Source organism: Melanerpes formicivorus, unplaced genomic scaffold (genome assembly GCF_026170545.1).
Source record: "Melanerpes formicivorus ecotype bairdi unplaced genomic scaffold, bMelFor1.0.p_v2 SCAF_112, whole genome shotgun sequence".
Lineage (NCBI taxonomy): Eukaryota > Metazoa > Chordata > Aves > Piciformes > Picidae > Melanerpes > Melanerpes formicivorus.
Genome location: NW_027142464.1, coordinates 1,085,760 through 1,105,260, shown reverse-complemented (window position 1 = coordinate 1,105,260; position 19,501 = coordinate 1,085,760). Strand labels below are relative to the sequence as shown.

Here is a 19,501-nt window from a genome sequence, read left to right as displayed (position 1 = left end):
GCTCCGGGGCTGCCCAGCCTGGGGAGGGGTCTGGGGAGCAGCAGCCAAGGGGGCTCCGGGGCTGCCCAGCCTGGGGAGGGGTCTGGGGAGCAGCAGCCAAGGGGGCTTCGGGGCTGTGCAGCCTGGGGAGCAGCAGCCGAGGGAGCTCCGGGGCTGCCCAGCCTGGGGAGGGGTCTGGGGAGCAGCAGTCGATGGAGCTCCGGGGCTGTGCAGCCTGGGGAGGGGTCTGGGGAGCAGCAGCCGAGGGGGCTTCGGGGCCGTGCAGCCTGGGGAGCAGCAGCCGAGGGGGCTCCGGGACTGCCCAGCCTGGGGAGGGGGCTGGGGAGCAGCAGCCGAGGGGGCTTCGGGGCCGTGCAGCCTGGGGAGGGGGCTGGGGAGCAGCAGCCGAGGGGGCTCCGGGGCTGCCCAGCCTGGGGAGGAGCCTGGGGAGCAGCAGCCAAGGGGGCTCCGGGGCTGCCCAGCCTGGGGAGCAGCAGCCAAGGGGGCTTCGGGGCTGTGCAGCCTGGGGAGCAGCAGCCAAGGGGGCTTCGGGGCTGTGCAGCCTGGGGAGCAGCAGCCAAGGGGGCTTCGGGGCTGTGCAGCCTGGGGAGCAGCAGCCGAGGGAGCTCCGGGGCTGCCCAGCCTGGGGAGGGGGCTGGGGAGCAGCAGCCAAGGGAGCTCTGGGGCTGTGCAGCCTGGGGAGGGGGCTGGGGAGCAGCAGGCAAGGGGGCTTCGGGGCTGTGCAGCCTGGGGAGCAGCAGCCAAGGGGGCTTCGGGGCTGTGCAGCCTGGGGAGCAGCAGCCGAGGGGGCTCCGGGGCTGTGCAGCCTGGGGAGGGGGCTGGGGAGCAGCAGCCAAGGGGGCTTCGGGGCTGTGCAGCCTGGGGAGCAGCAGCCGAGGGAGCTCCGGGGCTGCCCAGCCTGGGGAGGGGGCTGGGGGGGAGACTTCACTGCCTTCCGCAGCTCCCTGCTGTAGGCTGGAGCCGGGGGGGGGGGGTGGCTTGGTCTCCTCTCCCAAGGAGCAAGCAGCCAGACAGGACACAAATGGCCTCAGGGTGCCCCCGGGGCAGGTCTGTGTTGGACCTGGGGAGCAGGAGGGTCGCCAGGCACTGGCCCAGGCTGCCCTGGAGGCTGCCTGGCCCCTGCTGCGCTGCGCTGTGGGGAGGGGCAGGGAGCTGGCAGCACCCTGGGCAGCCAAGCAGTGCGGTGTGTGGGTGAGGGGGCGTGGGGCAGCTGTCCCTGGTGGCAGAGCTGATGTCACTCTGTTTACTCCTCTCAGGCTCGGGTGGGTGAGGCCTGGGCTGCAGCCTGCTCAGGTAGGAGCTGTGTGCCGAGGTGGGGCAGCCTCCGCCTTCTGTGGTTCTGTTTGGTTGGCTTCTGCAGAAAGCCACAAAGAGAAGGCTGTGCCTGGCACCCAGGGGCAGGAGGCACCAGCAGGGAGGCCACGTGGAGCCTGGGAGCTGCCAGGGGGCTGCCAGCACCTTTGAAGGTCTGCTCTGCTGGGCAGCAGGGCAGCAGAGGGGATTCTGCCCCCTGGCTCTGCTCTGCTCTGCTCAGACCTCACCTCCAATCCTGCCTCCAGCTCTGCTGTCCCCAGCAGGAGGAGGACTCAGAGCTGCTGGAGAGAGCCCAGAGGAGGCCACAAAGATGCTCCAAGGGCTGGAGCAGCTCTGCTGTGAGCACAGGCTGAGGGAGCTGGGGCTGTGCAGCCTGGAGAGGAGAAGGCTCCAGGGGGACCTCAGAGCTGCCTGCCAGGACCTGAAGGGATCCTGCAGGAAGGCTGCAGAGAGACTTCTCCTGAGGGGGTCTGGAGCTAGGCCCAAGGGGGATGGTTTGGAGCTGAGGCAGAGCAGGGTCAGAGTGGAGCTGAGGCAGAAGTTGCTGAGTGTGAGGCTGCTGAGGCTCTGGCCCAGGCTGCCCAGGGAGGCTGTGGCTGCCTCCTGCCTGGGAGTGTTCAGGGCCAGGTTGGTTTTGCAGTGCAGTGAGTGAGGCACTGGGTGCCAGGGGCTCCTCTGGGCTGGGCTGCAGGGGCTGCCTGCTGCTGTGCAGTGCCTGGGGAGCAGCTCGAGGGCCTGGGCTGGGTTTGGGGTTCTGCAGAGCCTGTGGTGGTTGTGCTGCAGCAAAGAGGTTTGCAGCTGAGCTGCCTCTGCAGCGCAGGTTCCGGTGCTGCACGTGAGGGGCAGGCATGGAGCTGCCCAGGGGTGGCTCAGAAGCTGGGTGAGGCCTCCTGGGCACAAATGCACATCTGGGAGCTGCACTTCAGCAGGGCTGCTGCCTGGAGAATCCCTTCCTGGTGCTCCTGGCTCCCTCTGCGGCCCCAGAGTGGCTGCAGCAAGGTCTCATGGCAGGAGGGGACTGCAAAAGGCCTTTCGTGGTTTGTCCCCAGAGCTGCCCAGGCAGCCTGGGGGTGCCGCCAGCAGGTGATGCCCTGCAGATGCCACCTCGGTGTCAGGAGGGTGCTGAAGTGCAGCATTCAAAGGACTTCCAGGCTGAATCCAGCCCTGAGGGACTTCACTTTCTGTCCCCATGGCCCACAGAGGGTTTGGGCAGGGCTCAAACCCTCACCTGGATTTCAGGGCAGATTTTCCCTGCCTTTTCCCCGGGGTCCCAGCCGGGAGGGGGGCTGGGGGGTAGCTGCAGCCGGAGCACTTCTCAGCCTTTCCCACATGGTGTCAGCAGCTGTCCAGGAGAGGCTGAGCTTGGTCCTCCTCTGGATGCCCCTGGCTGTAGCCAGCGAGCTGGGAGCCCTCTGCCGAGGGGGGTTGGGTGGGTTTGCATCCCCCGGGGAGGAGTGTGTGAGAGGGCAGCAGCTCAGAGGGGAGGCAGAGAGCTCTGAAGGTGTTCAGCTCTCCAAAGCAGCCCTGTGCCAGCCCCTGGTGAGCTGCAGAGGCTGTTGGCTGTGTTTAGTCATCCAGAGAGTTGTTTTGCTTTCTCCGCTTCCCCACCCTGGCACGGGGGCAGAGATTCTCTCTCGGTGTGGCCAAACCTCAGCCCAAGAAGAAAGGTCTTTATCTGCCAGGGGATCTGCCCCTCCACACAGCAGCAGCCCTGCCAGGGAGGTTTCTGCTCCCCTGGTGCTGAGTTTGGGTCTGAGACCAGCCCTGCACGCAGCAGGGAGCCTCTGGCAGCCTCCTCACCTCCTCCCTCCCCAGCGGTGCCCTGCAGGTGGGTGATGCCCTCAGGCCAGATGTGCAGAGGGGAGGCTGCTGCAGGAACCTGCAAGGCTGTGCTGGTTCCAGCACACCGAGGGGAGGGCAGGGGCCCTCTGCACCCCCCAGGACAGCAGACCTCTGCCTGCTCTTGTTTTGGCCACCGGGGCCGCAGGGAGGGAAGCTGCAGTTTCGGTTCCTGCGAGCCGCTGATTTGCATAGGCTGAGCGGTGGCGAAGGGATGAGCTCACGGCTGGCCCAGCCCTGCCCCTGCCCCGCTGAAGGGCAGCCCGGGGCCTCCCTGCTTGTTACAACCTGAGCTTGGTGAGCAGCTGTGGCAGTGCCAGGCCTCGCTTGGGTACGAGGAGGCTTCGCTCCCTGCCTCAGCAATGCAGAGCTGGGCTCTGGCTGCCAGTGCCAGTGAGGGCAGCCTGCTGCCCAGGGCTGGCAGCTGCCCCTGCCTGCAAGCACCTCAGCACCTGAGCTCTGCTGTGTGCCAGCAGCAGGGCTTCCAAGCTCCTCAGCTGCACAGGACCTGTTTGCCTCGCAGAGCCCCAGCCCAGGGAGAAGGACTTCCCCCTGCCAGCTGCCCCAGGTGGCACAGCAGAGCCCACAGCCCAGCCTGGAGCAGCTTCCCCTTCCCCACCATCACTCACCAACAGGGACACACGGAGGGGGCAGGCCAGAGCCCCCACCCTGGGTAACCTCCCCCAGCTCCCAGCCCTGTTTGGCACTGAGGGGTTTCAAACCAAAACACACAGAGGGTAAGGAACTGGCAGCGAAGCAGAGGGGGTTGGCAGCAAACCTTTCTTGGCAGTGCTGAGGACTCCACAGCTCCTGAGCCCCCATGGGGGTGAGAAGGGCTTGCTGCACCCCCCTGGAGCCCAGCTGGGTGCTGGTTGCCTCTCCTGCTCATCACAGAGTGGCTCAGGGTGGGAGGGAGCTCAGAGCTCAGCTGCTCCAACCTCCCCTCCGTGCCCAGGGACAGCTCTCAGCTGGCCTCAGCTGCTCAAGGCCTCATCCAGCCTGGCCTGGAACAGCCCCAGGCAGGAGGCAGCCACAGCTCTTGATGTGGTTTATTGCAGCCCCGTGGCCAGGGCCAGGCTTCTCCAGTTGACTTCTGAAGGAGATTGGAAACTGAGTCTGGGTCTGAACTGGGTGACCCCCCCCCCAGGAGCTGACTGCCCTGCTCTGGCAGCTTCTGGGTGCTGTGCTGGGGCTGTTTGGGGCTGAAGGTGTGACCCTGGCTGCTTCCCTGGTGGCTTGGGTTTGATTTCCAGCAGGTTGTAAATCGGAGTTTCCCTTCCCTTAGGCTTCAGGAACTCTCCAAGCTTGGCTGAGAGCCACCCCTGGGGGGGCTGCTGGAACCTGGTGGTGTTCTGCTCTGCTTCATCCCTGGGGATGCTGGAGCTGGGAGCTCCTCTTGCAGCAGCCCTGTGAGGGAGCTGCTTGGGCAGCTGGGTGTCCTGAGCTAGCTGTGGGGAGCCAGCCCTGGGGGTTTGGTTTGGGGAGCTCTGGTTTGGTGGCTGTCACTGTGCAGAGCTGTGGTCTGCAGAGGCTCTTTCAGCTGCCTCAACCTCAGGCCGGATGCTGAAAGTCTTTCTCTGCTTTCTCTTCTAGGGAGAAGCCCTGAGAGGCATCAGCAGCGTGGGGAAAGCTGCCATGGGCCCCAGCTCTGGCACTCAGCAGCTTTGGTGTCCTCTGGGTCTGCTTTGAGCTTCCTTCCTCTTTGAGTCCATGGCTGAGCTCTGGGAGACTTGCAAAGGACATTGGTGGCTGGCTGGGGAGAGGCACAGACTGCATCAGGCTGGAAGGGACCCTCCAAGGGCATCTTGTCCAAGCCCCCTGCGGGCAGCAGGGACAGCTCCAACCAGAGCAGGCTGCCCAGGGCCACAGCTCCAGGCGTGGGGCCTCGAGCACGTCCCTGGGCAGCCTCTGCGGAGCAGAGAGGCTTTGTGCTGGGATCCTTCACAGCTGCCCTTGTGAGCTGGCCTCACCCTGGAGCCTGAGGCTGCTGCTGGTCTGTCTGAAGAGCGGATCAGGGGCAGCACTTCCGTGGGTGTGGGAGAGCAGCAGGGAGGCTTTGGCCCGAGCAGCACCCAGAGCGAGGGTGATGCTCCTGGAGGTGCAGCTCAGGGCTCTTCTCCTGGGCCCTGCTGCTTTCGGGGGCAGTGCTGTCTGGAGCAGGTCTCACTGGGAGAGGGGAGGCTGAAGTCGGGGGGGGGGGTAGATGGGCTCGAGCGGCTCTGGGCTCCCCGGTGTCCTCTCGCTGCCAGTCAGAGCCTTGCTGCAGCCACGCAGCAGCGGTCCCAGCGCTCCGGGTGCTGCTGGCAGCCGCCGGCCCCGCGGGGCTGGGAGGTCTCCCTGCGGCAGCCGCTCGGAGCGCAGGAGCTGTCCAGCTCCGTCAGAGCCTGCCCGCGGCCGGGCTCAGGGGGAGAAGGTGGTGGTGGTCTCTGTCTCCATGGCAGAGGAGAACCTCTTGGTGTCCCTGCAGGCGGTGAGCTGCCAGAGGCGCTGCTGGCTGAGGCATCCCAGCTCCTTCAGCAGCCTGAAGAGGTCGTGGCGGAACTTGACGCCGATGAAGGCGTAGAGGAAGGGGTTGAGGCAGCACCTCAGGCAGGCCAGGGTGTAGGTGACATCGTCCGCCACGTCCAGCTGCTTGCTCTCCTCGCAGGACCTGGTGTGGTTGAAGGCCGAGATGGTCCTGGCCAGCAGGACGCCGTTGTAGGGCAGCTGGAAGACCACGAAGGCGACGACCACGGCGATGATGACCTTGATGGCTTTGTTCTTCTCGAAGCTGCGAGCCTGCAGCAGGGTCCTGACCACCACCAGGTAGCAGAAGGACATCACCAGCAGGGGCAGCAGGAAGCCGAAGACCATCTGGGACACCTTGACGCCGGTGCTGAAGGCTTGCGGGTCGCTGGCCAGCAGGGAGCAGCGGGGGGGCCAGCGGCCCCGAGAAGCTGAGGCCGCTGTGGGCCAGCTCGGGGGTGGAGAGGCCGAAGGCCAGCAGCCAGATGAGGACGCAGGAGGCTCTGCTGGCCGAGGCCATGCGGGGGCGCAGGCGGTGCGCGGAGGCCGCCTGCACGATGGCGAAGTACCTGTCGATGCTGATGGAGAGCAGCAGCAGCATCCCGCTGAAGAAGCTGAGCCGGCAGAGGCAGTAGAGCAGCTTGCAGGTGAGCTCCCCGAAGAGCCAGGGCAGGGCGGCGCTGCTGGCCCAGAAGGGCAGCGTCAGCAGGAAGAGGACGTCGGCCAGCGCCAGGTTCAGCAGGTAGATGTCCGTCATGGTCTTCAGCCTCTTGAAGTAGACGTAGGTGAGCACCACCAGGCCGTTGCCCAGCAGCCCTGTGAGGCAGATGAGGGAGTACATGGCCGGGAGGAAGGCGGCGCGGAAGGTCCTCACCTCCTGCTTCTCGCAGGGCGTCTCGAAGAGGCTGTAGTCGATGGTGGCGTTGGAGTCGTAGTCCTCGGTGACATTGTCCCCGAGGCAGAGCTGGGGCAGGGGGAGAGCACAGGGCAGAGGAGGTCAGGGGCTGGAGGGGGCCTCTGGAGAGCACAGAGGAGGTCAGGGGCTGGAGGGGACCTCTGGAGAGCACAGAGGAGGTGAGGGGCTGGAGGGGACCTCTGGAGAGCACAGAGGAGGTGAGGGGCTGGAGGGGGCCTCTGGAGAGCACAGAGGAGGTGAGGGGCTGGAGGGGGCCTCTGGAGAGCACAGAGGAGGTGAGGGGCTGGAGGGGACCTCTGGAGAGCACAGAGGAGGTGAGGGGCTGGAGGGAACATCTGGGGAGCACAGAGGAGGTGAGGGGCTGGAGGGGACCTCTGGAGAGCACAGAGCAGGTCAGGGGCTGGAGGGGACCTCTGGAGAGCACAGAGGAGGTGAGGGGCTGGAGGGGACCTCTGGAGAGCACAGAGGAGGTCAGGGGCTGGAAGGGACCTCTGGAGAGCACAGAGGAGGTGAGGGGCTGGAAGGGACCTCTGGAGAACACAGAGGAGGTCAGGGGCTGGAGGAGATCTCTGGAGAGCACAGAGGAGGTGAGGGGCTGGAGGGGACCTCTGGAGAGCACAGAGGAGGTCAGGGGCTGGAAGGGACCTCTGGAGAGCACAGAGGAGGTGAGGGGCTGGAAGGGACCTCTGGAGAGCACAGAGGAGGTCAGGGGCTGGAGGGGACCTCTGGAGAGCACAGAGGAGGTGAGGGGCTGGAGGGGACCTCTGGAGAGCACAGAGGAGGTGAGGGGCTGGAGGGGACCTCTGGAGAGCACAAAGGAGGTCAGGGGCTGGAGGGGACCTCTGGAGAGCACAGAGGAGGTGAGGGGCTGGAGGGGACCTCTGGAGAGCACAGAGGAGGTCAGGGGCTGGAGGGGACCTCTGGAGAGCACAGAGGAGGTCAGGGGCTGGAGGGGACCTCTGGAGAGCACAGAGGAGGTCAGGGGCTGGAGGGGACCTCTGGAGAGCACAGAGGAGGTCAGGGGCTGGAGGGGACCTCTGGAGAGCACAAAGGAGGTCAGGGGCTGGAGGGGACCTCTGGAGAGCACAGAGGAGGTGAGGGGCTGGAGGGGACCTCTGGAGAGCACAGAGGAGGTCAGGGGCTGGAGGGGACCTCTGGAGAGCACAGAGGAGGTGAGGGGCTGGAGGGGGCCTCTGGAGAGCACAGAGGAGGTCAGGGGCTGGAAGGGACCTCTGGAGAGCACAGAGGAGGTCAGGGGCTGGAGGGGACCTCTGGAGAGCACAGAGGAGGTGAGGGGCTGGAGGGGGCCTCTGGAGAGCACAGAGGTGGTCAGGGGCTGGAAGGGACCTCTGGAGAGCGCAGAGCAGGTCAGGGGCTGGAGGGGACCTCTGGAGAGCACAGAGGTGGTCAGGGGCTGGAAGGGACCTCTGGAGAGCACAGAGGAGGTCAGGGGCTGGAGGGGACCTCTGGAGAGCACAGAGGAGGTCAGGGGCTGGAAGGGACCTCTGGAGAGCACAGAGGAGGTCAGGGGCTGGGAGGGACCTCTGGAGAGCACAGAGGAGGTGAGGGGCTGGAGGGGACCTCTGGAGAGCACAGAGGAGGTCAGGGGCTGGAGGGGACCTCTGGAGATCAGAGGGTGCCAGGGGCTGGAAGCGACCCGGAGAGCTCCTGGAGTCCAACCCCCTGCAGGACCTCAGAGTCTGTCCCAGGTCACAGAGAAGCAGAGCTGGGATGTGCTGGGGAGCAGCAGGGAGGAGGTGGCAGCCACGGAGGAGCCCCAGGGGGTTCCCAAGCCTCAGCTGGAGCCAACATCACCACCAGAGCTGCCCACGGGTGGGTGAGGTGTGGGGAGCTCTGGTGGGGCTCAGGACAGGAATTCCATGGGAAACGTTTTGTGCTCAGCCAGGGCCGAGGCTGCCCTGCTGGGGGGGGGGTCAGGGACCACACAGTGAGTGAGCAGCGGGAGCTGGGGAGGAGCTGGAGGGGGAGGATGTGGCCAGGGAGCCGTTGGGAGCCGTTGGGTGCCGTCGGGAGCCGTCGTGGCCCCACTGCCGCTCCCTGCTCCGGACCCCTGCCCCTGGAGCAGGCTCTGGTCGCTCTCCGATCCCTCTCCGATTGCTCTCCTTTCATCTTCCCCCAGCCGCGGGGCAGAGGCATCGCGCCCTGCCCGCCCTGCCGCTCCTCCCCGGCGCTGCCAGATCAAAGGTCTCCCCTGGGTACCTCTCCGGTTATCTGCTGGCATCTCCAGCTCTGCACCTTGGCTCTCACCACATCCTGCCTGCTCTGGGCCACGCCACCAGCAGTGAAAGGGAAGGGAAAGAGGCTGCAGAGCTCTTCCCCACGCTGCTGAGCCTCTGGGCCTGGGGGCTGCGGGGTGCCCAGGGCTGCTCTGGGCTTGGGGCAGGGGCCAGCCTGGGGGGGCAGGGTCCAGCCTGGGGGGGCAGGGGCCAGCCATGGAGTCACAGAACCCTTGGGGTTGGAAAGGACCTCCAGAGAGCATCCAGTCCAAGCCCACTGCCAGGGCAGGGTCACCTGGGGCAGGTCACCCAGGAACACCTCCAGGGGGGGTTGGAAGCTCTGCACAGCCTCCCTGGGCAGCCTGCTCCAGGGCTCTGCCACCCTCCCACCCAGGAAGTGTCTCCTCCTGTTGAGGGGGAACCTCCTGGGTGCCCCAGAGCTCCGGGGGGGCTGCTCCTGGCCTGTCAGAGTCACCAGGCTCTCTCTCTTTGCCCCCCAGCTGGATTTCAGCAGGGCTGCTTTGGAGCCTCTTACCTGGAAGATCAGAGGAAGGCTGAAGACAAAGCTGACCCTGAGCTGCTTGCCTGCAGGAGAGGGAGACAGCAGTTAGAGGCTGGGCTGGGGGCTTCCTGCCCCCGAGATCCTCAGCCCTGCAGAGCTCCCACAGCTGCCTGAGCCCAGGCCTGCCCCAGATGCTCCCAGGGGCACGGAGCAGGAGGCTGCCAGAGCACAGAGCAGCCTCAGCACCTCCCCAGCTTCACCTCCAGAGGCTGAGGGCTGAGGACAGGTCACTCCCTGCACCTCTCTGCCTTCATTTGGTGCTTTTCTCTCAGGAGCTCATCTCCTGGGCCCTGCTGTGTGCTGGGAGGGTGGAAGGCAGGCAGCCCCCTGCAGCCATCCAGGCTGTGAGCCAGCTGCCTGCTCCCTGCCTGCAGCAGAGGGAAGCTGCCAGCAGGAGGGACAGGCCTGGGGCCGGCTGAGATTTATTGCTGGTCTCTCAGCGTCAGAGCTGACTTCTGCTGCCCTGGGAAGTGGAGCTGCAGGAGGAGAGAGGCAGTGCAGAGGCAGATGTGCTGCTGGGGAGAGCAGGCTGGGGCAGGCAGCTCTTCCTGCTGTGGTTAGCAGGGGCTCAGGGGGCAGTGAAAGCTTTCTCTCTGCTCTATTTACAGCCCTGCCAGCCCCTGCCTCAAGGCAGTGGGGCCAGAGTTGGGCAGAGCAGAAGGTGAGCTGGCAGTGTTCTTCCTGGGGGGCAGCTGCCAGAGCTGTCCTGGGCCTCTTGCTGCTCCTTCCCCCACCCACAGCCTCTCCCTGCCCTGCTGGTGCCTGCTGCAGGGTCTCTGAGTGGGGCTGGGGCAGGGGCAGGAGAGGCCTTTGGGCTTCCAGCTGCCTGCTTCCCGTGGGGCTTCCCCCTCAGGACCTGGCTGTGAAGCTGCTCAGCCCTGCTCTGCCTCCCCCCCCAGACACTGGGAGCAATTTGGTGACCACGGTGTGGCCACCCCCCTCCACCCCCCCCACCCCCCCAGGCTGCTGGTCTGACTGCTGTGTGTCACAGGGACGTGCAGGAAATGCACCCAGAGCCCTGCAGCCTGCTGGGGGAGGCTGGAGCTGCCCCCTGCCCCCCTCCCCGGGCTCCCTGCCCCCCTCCCCGGGCTCCCTGCAGGAACCAAGCACCGGGGGCTGGCCTCCCGTGCTGCAGCCTGGCAGGCAGGGGCCCCCTGCTGCCTGTGCCTCCTGCTGCTGCTGCTCATGGCTGTCCCTGCAGCTGCCCCTGCAGGCTGCTTGGGAAGGAGGCAGAGAAGGGTCCCCAGAGGCACCAACCTGCCCCCCCTGCCTGGGCACAGTGCTGCCAGCCTGCCTCAGCTGGCACTGGGCTCCCCGAGGGATGGGGGGGGCCCTGGAGCAGCGCCAGCACCACCTCCTAACCACCAAACCTTCTCCCCTGCCTCTGTGGCCCCTCCAGGCCTGCAGCCCAGGCTGGGCTCCTGCTCTCTGCCTATTCTTACTCAGCAGGAAGGGAAAAAAAAAGCCCCAAACCTTCCTTCTGCTCCCCAGGGAGCTGCAGGGACTCAGATGAGGCACCTGGAACCCTCCTGCAGCTTTGCCCTGCAGGGCTGCCCAGCTCCCTGCCCTCCCTGGGGTGCTCTTTCTGGTGTCAGATGGCAGCAGCTCAGAGTCCCTTGCTCTGTCGTCCTTGCCCCCTCTCTGCCTTCCCTTCCTTGCCCCCCCTCTCTGCCTTCCCTTCCTGGCTCCCCCTCCCTGCCTTCCCTTCCTGGCTCCCCCCCTCTGCCTTCCTTTCCTGGCTCCCCCTCTCTGCCTTCCTTTCCTTGCCCCCTCCCTCTCTGCCTTCCCTTCCTTGCCCCCTCTCTCTCTGCCTTCCCTTCCTTGCCCCCTCTCTCTCTGCCTTCCCTTCCTTGCCCCCTCTCTCTCTGCCTTCCCTTCCTTGCCCCCTCTCTCTCTGCCTTCCCTTCCTTGCCCCCTCTCTCTCTGCCTTCCCTTCCTTGCCCCCTCTCTCTCTGCCTTCCCTTCCTTGCCCCCTCTCTCTCTGCCTTCCCTTCCTTGCCCCCTCTCTCTCTGCCTTCCCTTCCTTGCCCCCTCTCTCTCTGCCTTCCCTTCCTTGCCCCCTCTCTCTCTGCCTTCCCTTCCTTGCCCCCTCTCTCTCTGCCTTCCCTTCCTGGCTCCCCCTCTCTGCCTTCCCTTCCTGGCTCCCCCTCTCTGCCTTCCCTTCCTTGCTCCCCCCCTCTGCCTTCCCTTTCCTGGCTCCCCCCCTCTGCCTTCCCTTTCCTGGCTCCCCCCCTCTGCCTTCCCTTCCTTGCCCCCCCCCTCTGCCTTCCCTTTCCTGGCTCCCCCCCTCTGCCTTCCCTTTCCTGGCTCCCCCCCTCTGCCTTCCCTTTCCTGGCTCCCCCCCTCTGCCTTCCCTTTCCTGGCTCCCCCTCCCTGCCTTCCCTTTCCTGGCTCCCCCTCCCTGCCTTCCCTTTCCTGGCTCCCCCCCTCTGCCTTCCCTTTCCTGGCTCCCCCCCTCTGCCTTCCCTTTCCTGGCTCCCCCTCCCTGCCTTCCCTTTCCTGGCTCCCCCCCTCTGCCTTCCCTTTCCTGGCTCCCCCTCCCTGCCTTCCCTTTCCTGGCTCCCCCTCCCTGCCTTCCCTTTCCTGGCTCCCCCTCCCTGCCTTCCCTTTCCTGGCTCCCCCTCCCTGCCTTCCCTTTCCTGGCTCCCCCTCCCTGCCTTCCCTTTCCTGGCTCCCCCTCCCTGCCTTCCCTTTCCTGGCTCCCCCTCCCTGCCTTCCCTTTCCTGGCTCCCCCTCCCTGCCTTCCCTTTCCTGGCTCCCCCCCTCTGCCTTCCCTTCCTGGCTCCCCCTCTCTGCCTTCCTGGCTCCCCTCTCCCCTTCAGAGAGGCCTCTCAGGCTCTGCTGGGTGACTCAGTCCTGTCCCAGCATCACCACTTTCAGCCTGGGTGAGTCTCACAGCCCCCTCCAGTGCTCTTTTCTTTTGCGGGGGGGTGGTGGCCACAGAGGAGTTGCAGGGGGGCAGGGAGGTGCCCTGGAGTGTTCAAGGGCACTCAGAGGTAGCTCTGCTCTCTGCTGTCCCCCCCCCCCCCCCCGGGGGCAGCTCTCTGCTGTGGGTATTTTCCTGAAGTTTTGTTCCTCAAAATATGATGGAAAAAAAAACCCCCAAACCCCAGAAAAATCCCCGGGGGGAGCAGAAACCTCCCAAGAAAAGCCCCAGGGCAGCTGAGTCAGAGCAGGCAGAGAGCCCCAGGGCAGCCTCTGTGCCCTGCAGCTGCTGCTCTGCTGCCTGCAGGCACCGAAGGCTTCTGCCCTGCAGCACCTGGGAGAGGGGGAGAGGGGAATGGCTCCGTGGGGATGGGAGGGGGCAGGGGGGGGGCAGCTCCTGCCCCAGTGGGGCTGCCATGGAGGAGCCACTGCTGACCTCTGCTGAAGGGATCAGAGGGGGAACCAGGGCTGGGATGCTCCAGGGATGCTCCAGGGAGGAGCAGGAGCCAGGGATGCTGCAGGGATGCTGCAGGGATGCTCCAGGGAGGAGCAGGAGCCAGGGATGCACCAGGAAGGAACCAGGGAGGAGCAGGATCCAGGGATGCTGCAGGGAGGAACAGGAGCCAGGGATGCTGCAGGGAGGAACAGGAGCCAGGGATGCTCCAGGGATGCTGCAGGAGGAGCAGGAGCCAGGGATGCTGCAGGGAGGAACAGGAGCCAGGGATGCTCCAGGGATGCTGCAGGAGGAGCAGGAGCCAGGGATGCTGCAGGGAGGAACAGGAGCCAGGGATGCTCCAGGGATGCTGCAGGAGGAGCAGGAGCCAGGGATGCTCCAGGAAGGAACCAGGGAGGAGCAGGAGCCAGGGATGCTCCAGGGATGCTGCAGGGAGGAACCAGGGAGGAACAGGAACCAGGGAAGCTGCAGGGAGGAGCAGGAGCCAGGGATGCTCCAGGGAGGAACCAGGGAGGAACAGGAACCAGGGATGCTGCAGGGATGCTCCAGGGAGGAGCAGGAGCCAGGGATGCTGGAGGGAGGAACCAGGGAGGAGCAGGAGCCAGGGATGCTGCAGGGAGGAACAGGAGCCAGGGATGCTCCAGGAAGGAACCAGGGAGGAACAGGAACCAGGGATGCTGCAGGGAGGAGCAGGAGCCAAGGATGCTGCAGGGATGCTCCAGGAAGGAGCAGGAGCCAGGGATGCTGCAGGGATGCTGCAGGGATGCTCCAGGAAGGAGCAGGAGCCAGGGATGCAGCAGGGATGCTCCAGGGATGCTCCAGGAAGGAGCAGGAGCCAGGGATGCAGCAGGGATGCTCCAGGGGTGCTCCAGGGAGGAGCAGGAGCCAGGGATGCAGCAGGGATGCTGCAGGGGGTATGGGCAGGGCCAGGCCAAGCTGCTGTGGCTCAGCCCTCGTGGTCAGAGGGTCTCCTGCTCTCTGCCAGAGCTGCCCAGCACAAGCTGCAGCCCCAGCAGGGTGGCACAGGGGGGCAGGGAGATGCCCTTTGTGTCTCTGAAGTGGTTTCTGTCAGCTTTTGGGCAGAGCCCTTGGAGGGGTCTGGAGCCCCTCACAGCTCCCACAGCTGCTGGCAGCCAGCAGCTCAGGGCCTCCTTCTGCCCCCTTTGCCCTCTGCTCCCAGCTGGCAGAGGAGAGAGCAGCCCTGTGCCCCCAGCCCATGCCAGGGGTTCCTCAGGCTGCCACAGAAGAAAGTTGCCACTGCTCTGCCCCAGCCCTGGTAGGAAATGGTGAACCAGGAGGCAGATGAGCAGAGATAAGGAAATTCATTCTAGAGTCCTCCAGAGCTGCTTCCACCCTGCCCCTGCCTGCTGGGGCCCAGGGCAGCTCCAGCCTGCAGCCCCCTGCAGCCCCCAGGCTCAGCCAGGGCCTGGCAGACCTGCAGCTCCCCTTCAGCCCTGGCTGCCCAGGTGTGGAACCTGCCCCTGCCCAAGCCAGAGACCCCTGCCCAAGCCAGAGACCCCTGCCCAAGCCAGAGACCCCTGCAGAGCCTGCAGGAGGACTCCCTGGGGGGGGCTGAGAAGTCCCTGCCCCAGACCAGGGCTCCCCTGAGGGCTGAGGCAGCAGCCAAGGGCAGCAGAGGAGCAGCTTCTTGCCCAGCTGCAGCAGAGCAGCTCTGGGAGGTTCTTCTGCAGCTCCATGTGCTCAGAGGAGGAGAGGGGCAGCAGCCTGAGGGGGCACAGGCCTCCAGCAGTGCCCCAGCTGGGGCTGGCCAGCTCTGGGCACTTGTGCAGCAGGGCAGAGCTGCTGCTCTGCAGCTGCCTGCTGCTGGGCACAGTTTGGGAGGGACCCTGGCAGCAGGGGGCTCAGCCTGGGCCTGGCCCCCAGTGCCCTCAGCCCAGCCTGGCCCCCAGTGCCCTCAGCCCAGCCTGGCTCCAGTGCCCTCAGCCCAGGCTGGCTCCCAGTGCCCTCAGGCCAACCTGGCTCCCAGTGCCCTCAGCCCAGCCTGGCTCCCAATGCCCTCAGCCCAGGCTGGCTCCCAGTGCCCTCAGCCCAACCTGGCTCCCAGTGCCCTCAGCCCAGCCTGGCTCCAGTGCCCTCAGCTCAGCCTGGCTCCAGTGCCCTCAGCCCAGCCTGGCTCCAATGCCCTCAGCCCAACCTGGCTCCCAGTGCCCTCAGCCTGGCTCCAGTGCCCTCAGCCCAGCCTGGCTCCCAGTGCCCTCAGCCCAGCCTGGCTCCCAATGCCCTCAGCCCAGCCTGGCTCCAATGCCCTCAGCCCAACCTGGCTCCAATGCCCTCAGCCCAGCCTGGCTCCAATGCCCTCAGCCCAGCCTGGCTCCCAGTGCCCTCAGCCCAACCTGGCTCCCAATGCCCTCAGCCCAGCCTGGCTCCAATGCCCTCAGCCCAGCCTGGCTCCCAGTGCCCTCAGCCCAGCCTGGCTCCAGTGCCCTCAGCCCAGCCTGGCTCCAATGCCCTCAGCCCAGCCTGGCTCCAGTGCCCTCAGCCCAGCCTGGCTCCAATGCCCTCAGCCCAGCCTGGCTCCCAGTGCCCTCAGCCCAACCTGGCTCCCAATGCCCTCAGCCCAGCCTGGCTCCAATGCCCTCAGCCCAGCCTGGCTCCCAGTGCCCTCAGCCCAGCCTGGCTCCCAGTGCCCTCAGCCCAACCTGGCTCCAATGCCCTCAGCCCAGCCTGGCTCCAGTGCCCTCAGCCCAGCCTGGCTCCAATGCCCTCAGCCCAGCCTGGCTCCAGTGCCCTCAGCCCAGCCTGGCTCCAATGCCCTCAGCCCAGCCTGGCTCCCAGTGCCCTCAGCCCAGCCTGGCTCCCAATGCCCTCAGCCCAACCTGCTCCCCAGTGCCCTCAGCCCAGCCTGGCTCCCAGTGCCCTCAGCCCAACCTGGCTCCCAGTGCCCTCAGCCCAGCCTGGCTCCCCGTGCCCTCAGCCCAGCCTGGCTCCCAGTGCCCTCAGCTCAGCCTGGCTCCCAGTGCCCTCAACCCAGCCTGGCTCCAATGCCCTCAGCCCAACCTGGCTCCCAGTGCCCTCAGCCCAACCTGGCTCCCAATGCCCTCAGCCCAGCCTGGCTCCAATGCCCTCAGCCCAGCCTGGCTCCAATGCCCTCAGCCCAACCTGGCTCCAGTGCCCTCAGCCCAGGCTGGCTCCCAGTGCCCTCAGCCCAACCTGGCTCCCAGTGCCCTCAGCCCAGCCTGGCTCCCAGTGCCCTCAGCCCAGCCTGGCTCCAATGCCCTCAGCCCAGCCTGGCTCCAGTGCCCTCAGCATGGCTCCCAGTGCCCTCAGCTCAGCCTGGCTCCCAGTGCCCTCAGCCCAACCTGGCTCCCAGTGCCCTCAGCCCAGCCTGGCTCCCAGTGCCCTCAGCGCAGCCTGGCTCCCAGTGCCCTCAGCCCAGCCTGGCTCCAGTGCCCTCAGCCCAGCCTGGCTCCCAGTGCCCTCAGCCCAGCCTGGCTCCAGTGCCCTCAGCCCAGCCTGGCTCCCAGTGCCCTCAGCCCAGCCTGGCTCCAGTGCCCTCAGCCCAGGCTGGCTCCAGTGCCCTCAGCCCAACCTGGCTCCCAATGCCCTCAGCCCAGGCTGGCTCCAGTGCCCTCAGCCCAACCTGGCTCCCAATGCCCTCAGCCCAGGCTGGCTCCAGTGCCCTCAGCCCAGCCTGGCTCCCAGTGCCCTCAGCCCAACCTGGCTCCCAGTGCCCTCAGCCCAGCCTGGCTCCAGTGCCCTCAGCCCAACCTGGCTCCAGTGCCCTCAGCCCAACCTGGCTCCCAGTGCCCTCAGCCCAGCCTGGCTCCCAGTGCCCTCAGCCCAGCCTGGCTCCAATGCCCTCAGCCCAGCCTGGCTCCCAATGCCCTCAGCCCAGCCTGGCTCCAATGCCCTCAGCCCAGGCTGGCTCCAATGCCCTCAGCCCAGGCTGGCTCCAATGCCCTCAGCCCAACCTGGCTCCCAGTGCCCTCAGCCCAGCCTGGCTCCAATGCCCTCAGCCCAACCTGGCTCCCAGTGCCCTCAGCCCAACCTGGCTCCAGTGCCCTCAGCCCAACCTGGCTCCCAGTGCCCTCAGCCCAACCTGGCTCCCAATGCCCTCAGCCCAACCTGGCTCCCAATGCCCTCAGCCCAAACTGGCTCCCAATGCCCTCAGCCCAGCCTGGCTCCAATGCCCTCAGCCCAGCCTGGCTCCAGTGCCCTCAGCCCAACCTGGCTCCCAGTGCCCTCAGCCCAACCTGGCTCCAGTGCCCTCAGCCCAACCTGGCTCCAATGCCCTCAGCCCAGCCTGGGCCTGGCTCCAGTGCCCTCAGCCCAACCTGGCTCCAATGCCCTCAGCCCATCCTGGCTCCAATGCCCTCAGCCCAGCCTGGCTCCCAGTGCCCTCAGCCCAGCCTGGCTCCAGTGCCCTCAGCCTCCTGCCCTCTTTCATGCAGGGCATGGAGGGGAGGTCCCAGCAGAGCTCTGCTCTGGCACTTTGCAGCCTCTCGGAGCTGCCTCCCAGCCTGGGGCTGCCTTTTGGGGTTGTACTTTTTTGACTGCTTCTGAAGGGATTTTTGAGGCTTTCCTGAGCTCGCAGAAGAGGAATTCGCCTTTTCCTCAGCAGTGAAACGGGAGGGGGGCGAAGGCATTGCCCAGGCTCTGCGCTGCCCCATCCCCGTGCCCGAGGGCAGGGGGCTGGGCACGGGCTGGGCACTGCGTGGTGCGGCCAGGGCAGGGCAGGGACTCACCGCCGTCCATGGTGCTGCTTCCGAGGCCGAGCAGTCAGAAGGTGAACATCCTGCGGCCCCAGCACGGCCTCAGCGCTCCGCGGCTCTGCCAGGGACCCTCTTCGGGGACCTCTCTTTTATACTTCCTGCGCCTCCGCCAGGCGCTCAGGACCCGCCCCGGTGGGGCTGACATTTGGCGGACCCTCCTCCTCCTCCTCCTCCTCCTCCTCCCGGGGCTGTGAGGCGATGCAGGGAGGTGCTGCTGTGCCATGCTGCCTCCAGACACTCGGCCCGGGGCTGCAGGGGCCCTTGGCACCCAGAGCCAGGCAAGAGAAGGGAGTTCGGAGCCCTGCTTTTGCCCTGGCACGGCAGGAGCAGAGGGCACAGGGGGCAGAGGCTTCTCCCCTTCACCCCCCAGGGCTGCAGGGAGGGTTCCCACTGCTCCCCCAGCCCCTCAGCTGCCACAGGGGGAGGTGCCAGGCTGCAGCCCTCTGGCACCAGCTGCTGCCACCTGAAGCCACTCTCCAGCTCAAGCCAAGGGGGGGGCTCAGAAGCTCTGCCCCCCTCTGGCTTCCTGCAGCCCAGGACAAACCTCCCCTGCTGCTTTGGCTCCTCGAAGGAGCAGGGCTGAGAGGGGAGGTGGAGCAGGGCTGAGAGTGGAGGTGGTGGAGCAGGGCTGAGAGGGGAGGTGGAGGAGCAGGGCTGAGGGGGGAGGTGGTGGAGCAGGGCTGAGAGTAGAGGTGGTGGAGCAGGGCTGAGAGGGGAGGTGGAGCAGCAGGGCTGAGAGTGGAGGTGGAGAAGCAGGGCTGAGGGGGGAGGTGGAGCAGCAGGGCTGAGAGGGGAGGTGGAGGAGCAGGGCTGAGAGTGGAGGTGATGGAGCAGGGCTGAGAGGGGAGGTGGAGGAGCAGGGCTGAGGGGGGAGGTGGAGCAGCAGGGCTGAGGGGGGAGGTGGAGCAGCAGGGCTGAGCCCCCAGGCCCCCCTCAGACTCTGTGCCAGCCCAGCTGCCCCTTCACCACCTCCTCAGGAGACCTTGCTGGGGCCGGGGGGAGGTCAGGATGGCTCCACAGGAGGTGGCTGCTCCTCCCTCAGCACCCAGCTTTGCCCTCTCTGGGGTGGGGGCAGGGGCAGGTCACAGCTCTCAGCTCTTCACTGCTCTGATTTCCTTTGTTCATCACCTCCCCAGGTGTCCCCCCCCCCCCCCAGCCTTGAGAGCTTTGTGCCCTCACCACTTCCTCCCCCGAGGAGGGCTGCAGATCAAAGCCTTGCCTCAGGTACAGGCAGAGCACCCGGGGGGGGGTGAGGCCTCTGAAGGCAGCTCCGGGGCTGCAGAGGGAGGGGAGAGGTGCAGGGACTGGCAGCAGCATCCCGGTGTGCCCTGCACTCACTGCTGCCAGAGCAGGGGGGCAGAGGCTGGGGGCAGCCCCCCTGCATCCAGGCCCCCCCTGGCTGAGGCCAGAGCCAGGCAGGGGCTGGGGGCTGCTCTGCTGCTGCTTTTCTGCTCCTGCTCCCAAGCTGCAGCCTCAGAGGTTTGGTGCATGCCAGGCTCTGCCAGTGCCCAGCTATGGGGGGGGGGGGAGGGGAGGCGAGGGGAGGGGGGGTCCCTTGCTGCCCCAACCTCCTCCTCTGACCCCTGCCACAGCAGCACTGAGCAGATGCCAGCTCCACCTCCACTCCTCTCAGCCCTGCTCCTCCACCTCCACTCCTCTCAGCCCTGCTCCTCCACCTCCACTCCTCTCAGCCCTGCTCCTCCACCTCCACTCTCAGCCCTGCTCCTCCACCTCCACTCCTCTCAGCCCTGCTCCTCCACCTCCACTCTCAGCCCTGCTCCTCCACCTCCACTCCTCTCAGCCCTGCTCCTCCACCTCCACTCTCAGCCCTGCTCCTCCACCTCCACCCTCAGCCCTGCTCCTCCACCTCCCCTCCTCTCAGCCCTGCTCCTCCTCCTCCATTCCTCTCAGCCCTGCTCCACCACCTCCACTCTCAGCCCTGCTCCTCCACCTCCACTCCTCTCAGCCCTGCTCCTCCACCTCCACACCTCTCAGCCCTGCTCCACCACCTCCACT

The 19,501-nt window shown here is 66.7% G+C and overlaps 1 protein-coding gene across 1 annotated transcript; it reads right to left on the bottom strand.

Annotated features, from left to right (window-relative positions):
- Positions 1–5,392: 5,392 nt before the first annotated feature.
- On the bottom strand, positions 5,393–17,541 carry CCR7 (C-C motif chemokine receptor 7). Its single transcript, XM_068167007.1, is given in 4 exon segments — positions 5,393–6,088; positions 6,090–6,622; positions 9,347–9,396; positions 17,459–17,541. Coding segments are annotated over 4 exon segments (1,128 nt in total). The 5' UTR covers positions 17,469–17,541; the 3' UTR covers positions 5,393–5,553.
- Positions 17,542–19,501: the final 1,960 nt, after the last annotated feature.